This window comes from Chaetura pelagica, unplaced genomic scaffold, assembly GCF_000747805.2.
Source record: "Chaetura pelagica isolate M959 unplaced genomic scaffold, ChaPel_1.0 scaffold142, whole genome shotgun sequence".
Classification (NCBI taxonomy): domain Eukaryota; kingdom Metazoa; phylum Chordata; class Aves; order Apodiformes; family Apodidae; genus Chaetura; species Chaetura pelagica.
Window position 1 is genome coordinate 6,684,509 of NW_009952973.1, and position 15,599 is coordinate 6,700,107.

The 15,599-nt window shown below is 36.1% G+C and overlaps 1 protein-coding gene across 1 annotated transcript in view; it reads left to right on the plus strand.

Annotated features, from left to right (window-relative positions):
* The window catches only part of TLL1 (tolloid-like 1), a 136,381-nt gene that overhangs the window by 86,345 nt on the left and 34,437 nt on the right, over window positions 1–15,599 (plus strand). The window contains exons 8-10 of the mRNA XM_009995931.1: window positions 1,270–1,394; window positions 7,813–7,928; window positions 14,697–14,799. Of these exons, the coding sequence (XP_009994233.1) occupies window positions 1,270–1,394; window positions 7,813–7,928; window positions 14,697–14,799 (344 nt within the window). The remainder of the gene's footprint in view (window positions 1–1,269; window positions 1,395–7,812; window positions 7,929–14,696; window positions 14,800–15,599) is intronic.

Here is a 15,599-nt window from a genome sequence, read left to right on the forward strand (position 1 = left end):
ATTATGGTAAGACATGCAAGAGAGGATTGTTTCCAGGTTTTTCAAAGTATGAATAGCATCAGTTTTCAGTACTAAAAATCAGTGAAAAATAGAAGTATAATTTATAGGTACAAAGACTTTTTTTCAGAAATAATAATGTGCCTTATTTCTAGAAACTAAATAATGCCATAAGTAGTTTACATCACTATTTAGATTAAGGTAACATCCTGAGATGATTTTTTTCTCACAGAATTTCTAGTGATGCCACAAGAAATCTGAGTAAAGGAAGCAGTTTCATCAATTATAATTTTAAAACCAATCTGTATTTTAAAAATAGTATTCCTAACTACAAAGATCCTTACTGTTCATTCATTTTTGTACCTGCATGATGCCTGGCAATACCAGTTTTACTTTTCAACAAAAACCCTACAGGTATACAAGAGAGTATAAAAAAATTAAAGAACAAGAGAATACAGAAACATATTTGTCTCTTTTCTTTGAGGGCTTTTCAACCTCTGTAGCATAATAATAGAACTTAGTTTTGCATTTTACTATTTTAAAATTTCTTTGGGACTACCAAAATATTTTAAATTTGAAAAACTTTTAATAAGACTAGATGTTCGGAACAAGTGTGCTTCTCTATTGCATCTTGTCAGTTAGTGTGAATGTTATTAAAATCTTGCATGGTAAGTTGATATATTTTATTGCAAAGAGAGCAGAGATTGGCAAGTAAGCATTTATGTTTCAAAAGCATGACCAGAGTAGAGTTAAATATAAAACCTGACAGACAAATGATGGACAGGTTGTCTGACTTTACCTGCTCTTACACCTTTAAGTCAGACTTTATGACTTCCTTTAAAAACTTTGTTAGAAAATAGGAACTTTGTGATTAAGAGTTTTGTGTTAGGGCCTAGCTCATGTATTTTTATATAATTCTATAAGTATTTTTTTCAGTGTAGCAAGAGCTTAACAGCAGTGCCTTTTTCCTATATAGTCTAATAGTAGTCAGAGATTTCCCTGCTGTTGTCTAACAGAAGTATAAAAGTTGATATGTTAACTGATGTACTGAAAGAAGATTCTATTTTAATAACTTTGCACAAAGTTTGCCAACTTGAGGATTATTTATGACACATTTTCTGTATTTAAAGTTCTGAATTTTACCCTCTTAATTATGCCAAATGTAAGTTCTGGATTTACAAGATAATATGATACATTCATAAAACTCAGACAGTTTTATGTCAGAAACCTGATAGGGTTTTTGGGGTCTATTTCTATTTTTATTTTTTTTAGGGGCATGTTTCTGGATACCATTCTCCCTTCCCGTGATGATAATGGTATACGACCTGCCATTGGCCAGCGTACTCGTCTAAGTAAAGGAGATATTGCACAGGCAAGAAAGCTGTATAGATGTCCAGGTATTGCACCACAAACACAAGTCACATACTAGCAACTGTTTGAATTGTTGTTGAAGAGGAATGATAATTTTTTTTGAGGCAGCTGCTCAGTAGTCTCCATGTTGGCAACTGACACAGGCAGTTCAAGAACTGAATCATAAGAAAATCTTTTGCAAAACACTTAAAGACAGATAAACTGCATGAAACAACACTTAGTTTCATGATATTTCAGTCTTTGTTTTCCTTAGCTGTTCAATGACTAGGAAAAAAAAAAAAAAGTTTAATGTTACTTCTGGTTCGCATGTTGACTGGAGTCCATTTTGTTTGAATTCAAGTAGAATGTGGAAGGGACAAATTAAATGATTGCAATCAGCCCTGAACTGATTGCATTTTTTAACATTTGACAAATAACAAGCCATGACAATTAAGTTTTAAACTGTTTTGTTAAATCTTATTACAAACTTTGTACAGTTTAACAGTTGTATTTCGTATTTTAAAATCTTCTGCCTAATTGTAGCATCCAATAATTTTAATGCATATTAATGTTTTACCTCTAAATACTGTTGGGGTATAGTTGCTGTCAGTCTCAGAGACATGAGTAGCTAGTCTGGAGTAACTCAGATTCAACCCCATTGTTGCTTTCTTGTGCTTGTTCTTCTCTAAGTGCTGGTAAAGTGGTGGAAATCTCAAAGCAAAAGGTTTTGTTTTCCTTGCTCTAGTTATAGTTGAGTTTTAACCTTTGGTATAAACTGAAGCAGTTCAGAAGTGACACCTCTCATGCAGAATTTGCCAGCAAGGTTCCATGTGGGAGGCAGAACGTATCAGCTCCATGCCTGCTCCTCTTGGGAATTACTGAATGGTCGGGAACTGTTCTAAGTCAGGTATATGTCTGGTTTTTACCACCTGCTCAATCCGTAAGGACTGAGAAGAGGGATCAGGACTGAAGTGATGAAATTGCTTCGGATTTGTATCAGTAGCAGTGGGATCTACTGAATGTCTGGGGCATGTGATATGCATTTGTTGTACATGGTGCAGCTGAAATATGCTTCTCTTTGGTGTTGTAAGTACTCGGGATCATAGGGAGAACATGAACAGTGCTTCTGGACCTACCAGAGGAGAAACCACTTTAACATATTTTCTTTGGTAACTGTTTCTTTTGAAATTCTTTTTACTCTTTCTTTTTGCTACAGCAAGTACTTGAATAATGGCAATCGTCTTGGCAGCGTTATTTCTAATAAGAATATACAGGGAGCAACAATTTCATAAACACAAAGAATATGTATATATTTTAATAAAAGATAACTTTTGGAGTAAAAAATAGTCTGTAGAATAAAAACTACTGTGAAAGTAGCTGGTATCTTATGATCACATCGTCGTAAGATACTAAAAAAAAATAAATTACAGCCTAGTCTGTTTAGTGTGTATATGATACTCTAAAACTTTGGTACTTTGAGTCAACAGAAACAGACACAAAATACTTCTTGAAGTAGCATTCAAAACAAAAAGTTGCTTGGAAAAAAAATTGTTTTTCATATAATTAATGAAAAAGTGTAATGATGAGTAAGCATTTCTTTCAATGTATTGAAAGTCTTGCTGAAAGTTAATTTCACATATACATAGTAAGAGTAAGGATTTTTTTGCAGCTCTGGTAAACACACTTTGGAGGGATAATAAAAACTGGCAGTGGTTGCAGGATCATGCTGTTTTTCTGGCCTTTTGCTTTCACCATCTTTGGGATAAAAGACATTGATTTTCTAGCCTGCCTTCGATAAGCCAGTCCATAAAAGAAAGTGAGTTTTAAGAGAGAAAGAGAGGTAGAAGGTTTTGCTATACATTTTAAATAGGATACTATTTAACATGCTATTTTTTTCACTTAATGTTGTAGTGGAAGCTGCATAACTGAATAACACAACACAAAGCAACTCTCTTGAAGTTGCACAGTACTTGTTTTCCAATGCGTTTTCCAGCAAATAGTGAGACTAAAAACCCACATATTAAACTTTGGTTTTATGAACAGGATCATGTGATAATCATAGTATATAGCAATAAAATCCCTGACACTCTTGATGTTGGAGGTGTGCTGTATTTACTGTTTCAGGCAAAAGATGTTAATCATGATGTCTGCTTATGATCAAACAGCAGTGAATGTTTCAAACATTAATAACATCTGCATTGTTTCGTGAGTTTGTTTGTGTTGCCTTAAATGTAATACAATGGAAATACGAAAAACAGTAACTTGGATCAGTATTTTCCAGAGATACACATTTCTTTGATAAAGGATTTCACAATATTGTTGATTTTCTTTTGAAGCTCTAATTATGCCTGCAAGCAGTTTCTGGCCCAAGAAGCCTGCTGCATTTTCTGGGGCCTGTGAGCATAAAATTGAGCTCAGGGCTGCTGGAGAATACAGCTGATCCATGCAGCCATGAGGCAGCGTGGAAGGGCCTAGTAACTGAGAAATAGTTTTGAGCTTGGTGAAGCCAAGGCATGAGATTTGATAACCTGTCTTTCATTAGCTGAGTCAGTGCCAGGACTCAAAAACTTAGAACGGCAGTTTTGGTTTGTTTTAACTTAAGATTTTTGTCAAAGGAAAACAGAATTATCAATAGGGATTTGTTACAGAGTTACATTTTTGCATGATAGAATAATGAGAGAAAGCAAGCAACTAAGTTGAGTATCCTTTCTCTGCCAATCTTGTTTTGATCTTTAGTGTCTTGGAATTTCATAACAGATTTTGAACTTCAAGGATGAATATATCACACTGCTTTTCAAACTGTGTAACAGAGTAATATAATATGCTTTCTTCTGGTGCAGCTACTAAAATTTCAACACAGGCATACCTTTATAATTCTATATAGAAATTGCAGTTGATTTACAACTTATATATAGTTTTATAAAAGCAAGAGAATAAGAAAGGCAAATTATGAAGAAAGGATACGGTTAGAAAGGACAAGAAATAAGTGGGTAGGGTGGGACTGAGTAGTGGATGGGAAAGAAGGCTCAGATGGGCAGAGAAGACTTTCAGAGAAAGAGAGGTGGATGGAAGTAAATTTACAAATTGCCAGGGTCTGGGACAGTATGTGTGGAAGAGAGCATGGCTTTTTTTGTGCTGTTCTTTGTGTTCCTTAGGCTTAAATTAGCCATATATGACAGTTTGTATTTGCTACTGACACAGACAAAGGAATTGCTTTGTATAAGTGTATGATCTACCTGCTGCCTGCACCCAATGCTAACCTTTACAAGGAGATGGGAAAATAGATTCCCTTTGCTTACCACATAAAGTCTTATCATAAGAGTCTCAAGCTGTAAAACAGTCTGGGGATTATTTTTTTTACTGGAGTATGCATGTGGGGAGAGCTAAGGTAGTATTTCTGCAAGTGGTCTAGCCTCATAAAGTTTATACGGGGCATGACATTTGGCAGAGGATAAAAAAACATCAGAGAAAACCCTAGCAATGTTAACGATTAACAATGGAATAAATGTACAAATGCTTTATAATGCATATGTCTATAAGACTGAAGTTACAGTTAATTTCTTCTGATATAAAATATACTGAGATCAGGTCTTAGGAGATGTAAATAAATGGCCCTTACCACTCATTTCCCTTTTGCTTTTCTTTCCCGAAGTGGACTCCATTACTGATGGACCATCACATAGCAAAATGTTTATAATATACCATTTTATAAGCCTAATCATGAGGGCTGTAGCTGCCAGAGTTCAATTATAAAGAAAAACTTTACCTTCTGTAGTGATAGAATTTTAACCATTTAAATTACCATTGACCCATTGTAAAGGAATGTGCTTTTACACAAGAAATGCCCAAATATCAGCCTGTCTACAGCAGTCTGGAAGCCAGCCTGAAACTCAGATCCCATAGATAATCGATTCAACCATTGATTGGTAAAAGATATTATTTTTATAGTTCCCTTGAGTAACGAGGAATCTTTAATTAAATGGTACATACGGTGAAAAATGGAAAACCCAAATGTATTTTATAAATTCTGATTGTGTTAGTTCTTAGTGAGATACCAAATACATTTTTATGTTTCCCTTAAATTCAGATGTATTTATGGAAATTTATATTTGATAGAGAGCTCCCAGACATTTTGTATGGATATATCTTAAATTGTTGCATTAACTACCTTATTCTACAATTTCTAGAAAAAGAAAATGTTTCATGGTACCTTTTGTAACTTAAAATTTATAGTTTTAGGGCTATATACAACTTCTCTGTATGGAGCATGGAGCATTGCTAATATTCTGGAGAAAATAATCCAGAGTCTATATAAGAGAGAAAAATTCTGACATGTTTTTAAAAATGTAAAGCTTTTACTCTTAATTACTTGATGTGTTTGCTTTTTTAACGGGGTAATTTATGGATTTTAAAAGACTAAGGGGTAGTTATGTCAGAGTTTTCCTCATCTACTTTTACTAATTGCAAGGCTGCATTTGAAACTGATATCTCATATGTCCCACATACATAATAGCATTTTGTTTGCTTACATACCTCCCCTAGATGTGTGCATTGCGGGACTTCATAATCAATACTTGTGAGTCAAAGTTACAGTTAATTGAAAAAAGAGCAATGCAAGCAGAAAAGACTGGACAAAGAGCATTCTCTCATCATGTCATCTGCTCAGGGCTTGCTTTAGTAACTGTAGTGGTGGTGTAGTAGTTATAGCTAGTGAAAACTACTAAAGCTTGGAATATGGTTGTATATCTCGGGAGAGTACGCCGATGGACCATGGTCTCAATGAAGCTGTTCATGCATGTGGGGAAGGACAAGAGAGGGCTTTAAAAGCAGTGAGCAGAACACTTGGATCCTCATTCCTCTCCCGAGTCATGCACACATCTGTTGTGCAGGGTATCTCCTCCTTGGGCTCTGCTTTCCTCTGCTCCTATCTCTTGGCTTTGTCTAAATATCTGTTTTAAGATACAATAGAGTTCACTAGCACTGGGGGAACCCAGTACAGCACTCTGCAATTTATTTAAGTTTGCATTCATCACTGTCTTAAATTGTGGTTAATTATAAACATAGTCTTTTCACTGAAAAGGCTTTGTACAGAAATACTTATTTAGCACTGAATACGTTCATTGTATGTGCAATTTTCTGTGATTTTCTGAGGCTGCCTGCAATTTTGTAAAGAAAAAAAACCCACAGTTTTTTAAAGGAGACAAGAAAATACCTTTTTTTTTTTTTTTTCCCCCCTATATCTTTCCTGAAGAGCACAGTGACAACTGCTTTAGCCATTACATTTCGGGGCAGGGGGGGCTGCACCAATCTGTCTTTTCTCTCCTCATCAGAACAGCCATTTCAATGTCAGAGAGCATATTTAATGTCCTGAATGTAGTTTATGCCTCATATTACAGTGTACTTGTCAGATTACATATTAGATGCATTTTAACAAGACAGCCTTTACAGCTGCGTTGTCTGTCTTTGTCATAAACAATCTCTTCCTTTGTCCTCTTTTATTTAAAGATTTTCCAGATCGTTTATAATTCATTGAGATTTTGATGATACAGTAGTTCACCTGCTGGCAGTGGCTGCACTGTAATTTGAAAGCACTGCAGATCTGATTACACTGTCAGTTATAGGACAATATTAACAAATTCACATCTCTTGTATCAGAGCTGAAAAACTGCTGTGTGAAACAACTTGATTATGGTCAAAAAAGATGGCTGAGGTGTGACAAGCTACTAGAATCAGTTTTCTTAGTTGAAAAAGACAGGAGTTTTCAGTGCTATATTTTAGTGTGAAGAGGAATTATTAGCTGGTCTGCCAGCAGCTGGCAGCATGATTGACAGATGATATATGGGTGCTAAAAGCTTCAATAATAGAGAATATAAAAGCCTTTGATATTCTAAGAATTTACATTTACCTTGCTTTATTACTCATATCTCTACAAATCACTGTTGCAAGAGATTTTGTTGAATGTAGCATTTCATTTTCTAAACTAATAAAAATGAACAAGTTTAGGTCAGATCTGTCTCTCCTGTGGGAAAAATACTAAATTAAATGAAACCACTGACAAAATTCCAGTGTGGTGTCAACCATGACATGCCAGCTTTTGTTTAACTTTTGTTTTACTTTTGTTTTAGTTCTTAAAGGATGTCTCTAAGGATGTGGCTAACTTTTAAAGTAAAGTTATGTGTAATTTTGCAGTTGACTGACAGGAATGACATTTTTAAGACTGCTGTAATTTTTGTTATGTCAGCAGATAGCAAACAAATGAAATAGTTAATGGAATAAAAACATGCTGTGTACAATGGAATGAATGTCAAACTGGTTTAATATCATTGCCCCAAATAAATCATTAGTCTGTTTTCCATTCTGCATTTGCAGTGAGTTAAATGCATTCTGAGTAGATATTGGAAAGATGCATTTTTCTCTCTTTGGCACATTCAACTTGATATTTTTACTGTATTTTGTTTTTTTCAGCATGTGGAGAAACACTGCAGGAATCTACAGGAAATTTTTCTTCTCCAGGGTTTCCAAATGGTTATCCTTCCTACACACACTGCATATGGAGAATCTCTGTGACCCCGGGGGAGAAGGTATTTTAACATTACCTCAGCTAAACACAGATAGTATTTTCAAAATAAATATTGTATTTCTTTAGTTTTGAATTTAATTTCAAAGCTTGCATTAGAATTGAAAAAAACGGTATGTCATAAAAAATGGGACCATGAGCTATATACTGTTGACTTTGGTCTGTGGCATTAGAACCACATCATCTGGTGGCTCTCCATGTGACAGGAAGGCATGGTTTCCATCTGCTACGTTTGCATCATGAAATTACTTCAAAATTGGGTTCCAGTTCAGTTGATGGTTCTGTGTAAAGGTGAAAGAGGTAGTTTAGGCTCCCAGATTGTGTCTTCTCCAGGATGGGCTCTTTTCCAAGATGGAGCTGTGTGAGGCTGAGAGCTGGGCTTTGCCTAACGAAGCGGTTAGTATGTTGAATGAGACATTCCTAAAGTGAAGCAGTAATAAGGCGGGGTAAAGAACCCTGGTGTTGGTTCTACTTCATATCATATATATCATATATTTACTTTCTGGGTATCAGTTTTAGGGGGGAAAAAACTGGCTTGCTGAGAACAGTTTGGGGAGAGAATCATGCCATCCTAGTGAAAGGAAAACATGTTCCTCTTGTGTGCAGTTTCAAAACGTGCTATCGGAATCTTGTTTTGAATTGTAGGCTCAAATATTAGCCTGTTTGAAAATAAACAAGGATAGAGGAGCGATGGGAAGTTTCACCTAAGAAAAAATATGTGGGAGGGGGGAAGGATGTAAGCTTCACGAGTGTCAGTGGCTGATATTAAGCAGTCAAATACAGTCTGAAGACTGAAATATAGAAACTAGCACCAGCCTCAGTACTAGACGGTCCGAGGAGAAAAGCCCAGCATTTGCCCCCAGTTATTTCAGTCGGTTTTGTCAGTGATCTCCCACTTCATATTGGACCCAGTTTTCTCCTGATTGGATTACTTTATTCCATGCTTTTCTTCAAGATCAGGGTTGTAGTAGACATAAGGAATATATGTTCTTGATGTGCTAATAGATCCTGAGGAGCTGTAAGAGCATTTGTCCCTCTGAGGGACGAAAGTAAAGTCATTTGTAAAGCTTTTTCCCTCCTCTGGGCAAGAGCCAGAGACAGAAGGAAAAATAAACACACTCTGTGCTGGGAGGGTGTGGGTGGCTCTGCAGGTTGGCAGGGAAAAACAAATGAAAACAGAACAGGAGAAGGTTTGCACAAAAGATGCAAATTAGTCTAGATAAGTAATTTTATGTTCCCACTATATTTGTTGCTTCTTAGACACTGATGTAATGAAAACAAAAATGGCTTAGGTTTCTTTTCTATTCCTCAGTTAAAAAAAAAAAATATGGTGGTGTTCATCTACAATTATTTTTGGCTTTTGAAAACAGTATTAATACATGAATTAGAAAATTATTATGCTTAAGTATTCATTGCATACTCCAACTTTGTGTAAGCCTATCTGTGGACATTAGTCTGACTGTAATATATTTGGAATACATTATGTCTTGAGATTGCAAACACCACCGGAGCTGTATTTTTCTCTACAAAAGCTTAATGGGTGAAAGCCCTTGTCTTAAAGTCAGCAATGTTAGAAGACTGGCTCCCTTCCCGTCTTACCCCCCAACCCAAATGGGGAAAAAGACTAAACAGACTTTTCTAATTTAAATTTGACGTGAAAAGTTGTGTCTGTAGGGCACCGTTCTGACCTCCAGCTGTCATAGTCTCCGTATAGTTCAGCAAGAAAACAGTAAATTATATTTGTGCTAATGTCAAAAAGTCTGTTTTGTCAGTGCTATTCCCACAGGATATTTTTGTCTGCCTTGATATAAAGGACCCTATCTGCACCGTGTTCTTGACGTAAATAGCAGTTAGCAGAAATGAGGTCTAAATTTTACCTAATGCATATATCACGATACCTTGGTCACAAAATATGCCTGACTCCAGATTTTCTCAGTAAATTATTATAACTTATTAATGTTATGAAGAGAAAATAAAAATAACTTTGTTTTTTTTTTCCTTTGTTTGCTGCTTTGACCCTGATAGATCTCAAGAATGTTGTGTGGAGGTTAGAGTATGTATAAGTACATCGCATCATGTTATGATACATCAGTGAGCACTTCAATCACCTAAAAATAAACTGAAAAAGCATCAGTCCTGATTGTCTAGCTCTTGTCTCTTATGTACTGAGATTTAATATTGTACTGTTTGAACATTATTTAGAGGACTTCTATTTTTATTTTTATTTAGAGAACTTCTGTTCTATCTGTGCTGCTTTTTGCTTTTTGAAGTACAGACACTTCTCATCTTTGATGGCAGGAAACTGAATGCAGGATGGGACTGCAGTAGTACACACTAGCTACAGCATTCTTTTTATTGATAGGCATCATAAATTGCCAGCCCATCTTAAACTGTGTGTCCCTATAACTAAAATTAGGCAGTTCATTCACCTCATTCACCTTTTATTTTCCTTCAAGATTTAAAACTGTGGCAAACAGCTGTACACAATATATCTCTACACAAAAAAATCTCTGGAGGAGGATGGTGTTAGTAATGCTGTATGCCCTCTGCCAGGGCAAATCCTGCCTTCTGGTGTGTAGAAATTTTGTTGGCATAAGCAGTTGCAACTGTGCCAGTTTTGTGGGTTGTTTGGTTGGTTGGTTTGTTTGTTGTGTTGTTTGGTTTTTTTAATCTGCCTTTGAGAATAGGTTATATTACTTTCCAGTTTTCCTTAAGGTTTTATATTAATTAAAAAATGGGACAGATAAATCTTTGTTGATATGGGAAAAAATGCCACCTGCAGAATAATTAGTTAGTACTACCTGGTGTTTGCTGTATATTTTGTGCTTTCTTATCCCAGGCAGTAGGAGGTATGACACATTCTCTCTGAAGCTGCAGTAGCGCAATTGAATCTGCTGTGTAATCAATAATTGCTTAATTCTGCTGACAAATGTCCATTGATTGTTTTTTCCTACAAAGACTTTCAGCCATCCGGTTCCTTTGAACAAGCTCTGCCTTGTCTTTAGCGTTATTTAATACTTTGCAGAATGGCAAATCAAGTATAAATATATTTAATAATCTGTTTGGTTCCTGACCAGAAATCGTGCTGTGACAGACCAGGGGTTCTGCCTATGTATAGCTAATGAATTCTGGTCAATCTTAAGGAATTGCTGTATCATCAAATACCTTGGCATGTCAGAGTGAGAAAAGTCTGTGAAGGTTATTTCATACAGTTGCAAAGGCAGGGGGTATCGAGGAGGCTCATTAAATTTGAAGTTTCCATTAAGATAGCAACACTGTGAGACAACAATATGATCACACCTAAGTAAAAAATTCCTCTTCCCAAGTCCATCCTGGCAACTAAGGTTTGGAAGAAGACAAATTTCCAAACAGAAAACAAAGAAATCTGATGTTTAAACTGTGTGATGGAAAATGGAAAACTGGCGACTAGACTGGTGAGACCTCCAGGCTCTACAAAGCTGAGCCAATGGCAGAGGTATAAGATGTGGCTTCCAACTTGCTTCCAACAGAGCCAGGTGGGTTAACTTCAGGTGCTGTGGCAGGTTGCCTGACCCAGCTGTCAGCATCTCATCTGGGCAGAGAAAAAGGCTACCCCTTGTGAACCACTCTGCCTGCACAGCTGGGAAGAGGTGGGCATAGGTGGAAAATGACAAGGAGGCTGCTGAAGGCAATAGAGTTTTCAAGTAGTATGGCTGGATACACAAACTCAGGGGGGAGGGAAAAAAAGGTAAGAGTTTAGAAGGAATCTGAACTGCAAAGTGGATCAAGTGAGGAGAAAAAAAAAGTCTTTGTAGTTGATGGGTCCTCTTTATTTGAAGGAAAAGTTGAAGAAGAAACAGTCTGCAAAGGACAAGCAGAATTGTTATGCTGTTATACAGGACCTCTCTGCCACTATCAGAGGCAGATTCAAATAGCACTTGGAAATGTAATAAAAAGCTGAAGCAGAGGAAAGCATATGAATATAGTTTTAGCCAGATCTGCTTATATATCATGGAGAATGACATGAAGAGTAGGTGATTTTGGTATTCTGATAATACCTGTATACTTACTCCTTCGGTACATGTCCCTGAAGGAGTGCCTGAATAGTAAAGGCCTGCTCTACCTACTCTAGCTTTAAAAACATTAATTTTATATATTTTCTATATAAAAGCTCTTTATTTTTCTAATTCACAGAATGATTAAATGGATGAGCATCTAATAATCTTTTTAAATTCCATGCTTATGAACATATCCCCTTTTTCTATAACACAAAATTAATTGTGTTTTTTTTTTCATTTTGGCTTAATTTGCTTTCTTTTTCACAGTTCAGGGAATGGGTAGCTATACTGAAAAACGGTTCAAAATATTAGAATATTGATTACTGCAGGCCTGTCAGTATAAGGAACAAGTTTTCCTTAAATATTTTAATTCCTATGATAATTTATGTTGCAACAAAGAGAAAGTATTGCATAGCAGTTTTGCCTGATTTCTTATTAGACTATGATGACTCTTCATTTTTATAGGCTTTTATGGTTCAGAGTGCCAACGGCAGGCTGGACATGAGTTACTATTATTTAAATAGATTTCCAAAGTGTCAAACGAAAACTGAAGCAGACATTCCTTGCATATAGAGAGCTGAGACTAAATTATTGCCACCCTTTGTGGCCCTAAAATGACAGAAAGAAGGCAAAAGGAAAAGAGAGCAGGCTATGTCTGTTACATCTGCTACACTTAACACCCATGAAAGCTGTTTGTGGGGTGTTTCCACAGAGAACACAGTGCTAAAGGCATACTGCTTTTTAAGGAACTCTTTTTCAGGTTTTTTGCATGTGGTAGCAGTTGTGGGTAAGAATGTTTGGCCATACTCAACCATCAGAACAGTTATTCATTTATTCAGTGCTCCCGATAGTCCTTGGCATGCTTCGTGTCCCATACCTTCATCCCACAAGGCTGTGGCTGCCAGCATAATGTGCCTCCGTGTACAGGACTTCTGACTGTTAGGTTTTTTGTGTAGCCTTACTGATATTTTGTGTTACCCATGGCATCATGGTAGTAAAGGCAAAGGCTGAATAGAATCACTTGTGAGCTTTATCTTCCACCCAAACACTCAGTGTCAGTGCTATGGGGATGAGGAAGATACAACTTCCGAATATTAAGTCACAAAGTTTCTCATTCTCCATTGTAAACAAAAGAGATTTTTGAGAAAGTAATTTCTTGTATGTATGTATTTAGGCTGTTTTTTTTATTGTGGAAAGTAAGTGAAAGCAAACTCCCTGCTAGTCTAATGTTAAGACACTGTTTTGGTATGAAAGGTTGTTTCCATTTTGTATTGTTTGGAGCAGAGCCTTACTGTGACTCTTCGCCACCTACATACCCAAACTACTGAGCTTTATGTTATCTTTAAATTCACTTCCTCCAATAGCTAATGGTTTTTATCTTCTTAAAATTAAGCAGTCTGAAAAAGCTGTACCTTTCTGGTTTATTATTGTACTGTGTTGTCATTGGAGAGGCATAAGGTGCCTTCAGGCCCATTGTCCCAGTTATGGTGTTGTATTTCCTCTGTGCAGCTGGACTAATGGTAAATTCCACTTCTTTCAACTGACACTTACAGCTGCTTCATAGAGATACAGCTGCCATGGAGATATGTGGGAGGTATTTGCTGCTGTGCAGCAATTAATATTTGTTTTACAATAAAGGATTTCAATTGTGAGTTGCTAGGATCAACACTAAATATAAAACCACTTATATCCTTGTATGTGAATAAAGATTTTTAGTTAGGTTAAAATATTTCTTAATTTAGCCTGTGGAACTGATTTGGAAGAAGATGAATTCTTTTTCCAAATACACCTAAATCCAATGAAAGGCTATGAATTGGAAATTATTTTATAGCACAAAATATGAATGATTTTTTATATTCTTGTTTGAACTTATCCCTGAAATTGCAGGACATGATGCTAAGATGGTCCCAGACAGCCAAGGTCCAAACTGTCGCTATTGTGTCATCCTGTGATCCGGGATAAATCCTATTCCTGTGCTAAAAGTGTATGTTTATGGCATTTTGGAATTAGTCTTTCTAAACCAAAGTGGGATCATGTGATCTAGGGTAGTCCTGATATTAAGTGTTGAAAGTACTCTTATTTACAGATGTGCTGAGTAAAACTGGGAGTTCAAGTTCAAAAGTTTCAGAAATGCACAGAACATAGATTTCTGAATAAAAATATCTGTTATAATTTCATTAAGAATTACTAAAGGACTGTGTACAAATTGTTTTAGCAATACTGCTTTCAGCATTGCTGTCCACCATCATTAATGTTTAACTTGTCTGAAAGGAAATTACCTTGTCTATCCAGTAGTATAATGAAAGACAAACCAAAATAAAACAACTATTATTTATTTACAGCTGTCAGTGCTGATTTTGTCAGAAAGGAATGGAAGAGGAATTGGCAGGAGAATTATTAAATAATATGCTTAAAATTATGTTAGTACATTATTTTACCTAATTAGCATTCTCAAATTTTTATTTCTCAATGAAAAGCTCCCTGTAAGCAATGGAATGTGAATAGTGAGTCTTGAATATGCCCAAATACATAAAATTTAAAAAATAATAATAATAATGTCGCCAACAAGTTTTACTTATAAGAAATAACAGAGGAGAAGTTAATTAAGTGTCTAAGTGGTTGGAATCCTTTAAGAGTTGACCACTTTGGCTTCATTTCTGTGGACTGCTGTTGTGAATTATTTTTTTTGCTATTAACCACACGTGATTCCATTAGATGTTCTCTTCTGATTGCAGATTGTTTTAAACTTCACCACCATGGATCTTTACAAGAGCAGTCTCTGTTGGTATGACTATATTGAAGTAAGAGATGGCTACTGGAGAAAATCACCTCTGCTTGGTATGCAACTGTTGAATGCTGCAATGACCAAAGTTACCACATCATTCAGTTCAGTGGACTTGATTGCTCTTGAAGTCACAGCGTGTCTCTTGTTTTTGAGATGTTTAGAATGTATCGAAGCTTGGAGATGGAGAAAAAAAACCTCTAAATGGCCTCAAATAAGTTGTTTATTTGACTTCAAGCCTTGAGCCTTCCTATCACTGCAGCTAGCTATTATTCAGCTTCATGTGTGGAGAGATAAAAATTACAAAATATGCAACTCTTTGCTTTGGTTATTGGTATTAAAATATGAAACCATAGTTTTGTTCACAGAAATGGGGAACTAGTATACAAACAAATCTGTAGAGCAGCTGATGGAAAATCCATGGAGTCCGTGATGAGCTCATGTGCTGTGGTTGAGAGCACCCACTGTAGAGTTGTACTTACCAGCTCTGTTTTTTTAATTTTGGATAAGAGTTTACTTCTGTTTCCTCCTTGCATGTCTTTCCCTGCACTTGCAGAGACAAGACATGCAAAGCAACAAGTTACAGTTGTAAGTAATATGCAGGAAGCTGCAGCTATCTCTTTCTTAATTCAGAGGATTGGTGGGGAGATTTCACACCCCATGATGCCACTGCCCAATCCAGAGGCTCAGTTTGACATCCTGTGATCTTCTATGATTGAAACTGGGGATTTCAGAACACAGGAAACAGGAACGTCTCCAACTACTTGGGTCAGTTTTGTTGGTGTTTTTAGAACAAAGACTAAAACTATTAGTGTCCTAGCAGCCACAATTAAAAAAAAAAAAAAAAAAAAAAAAA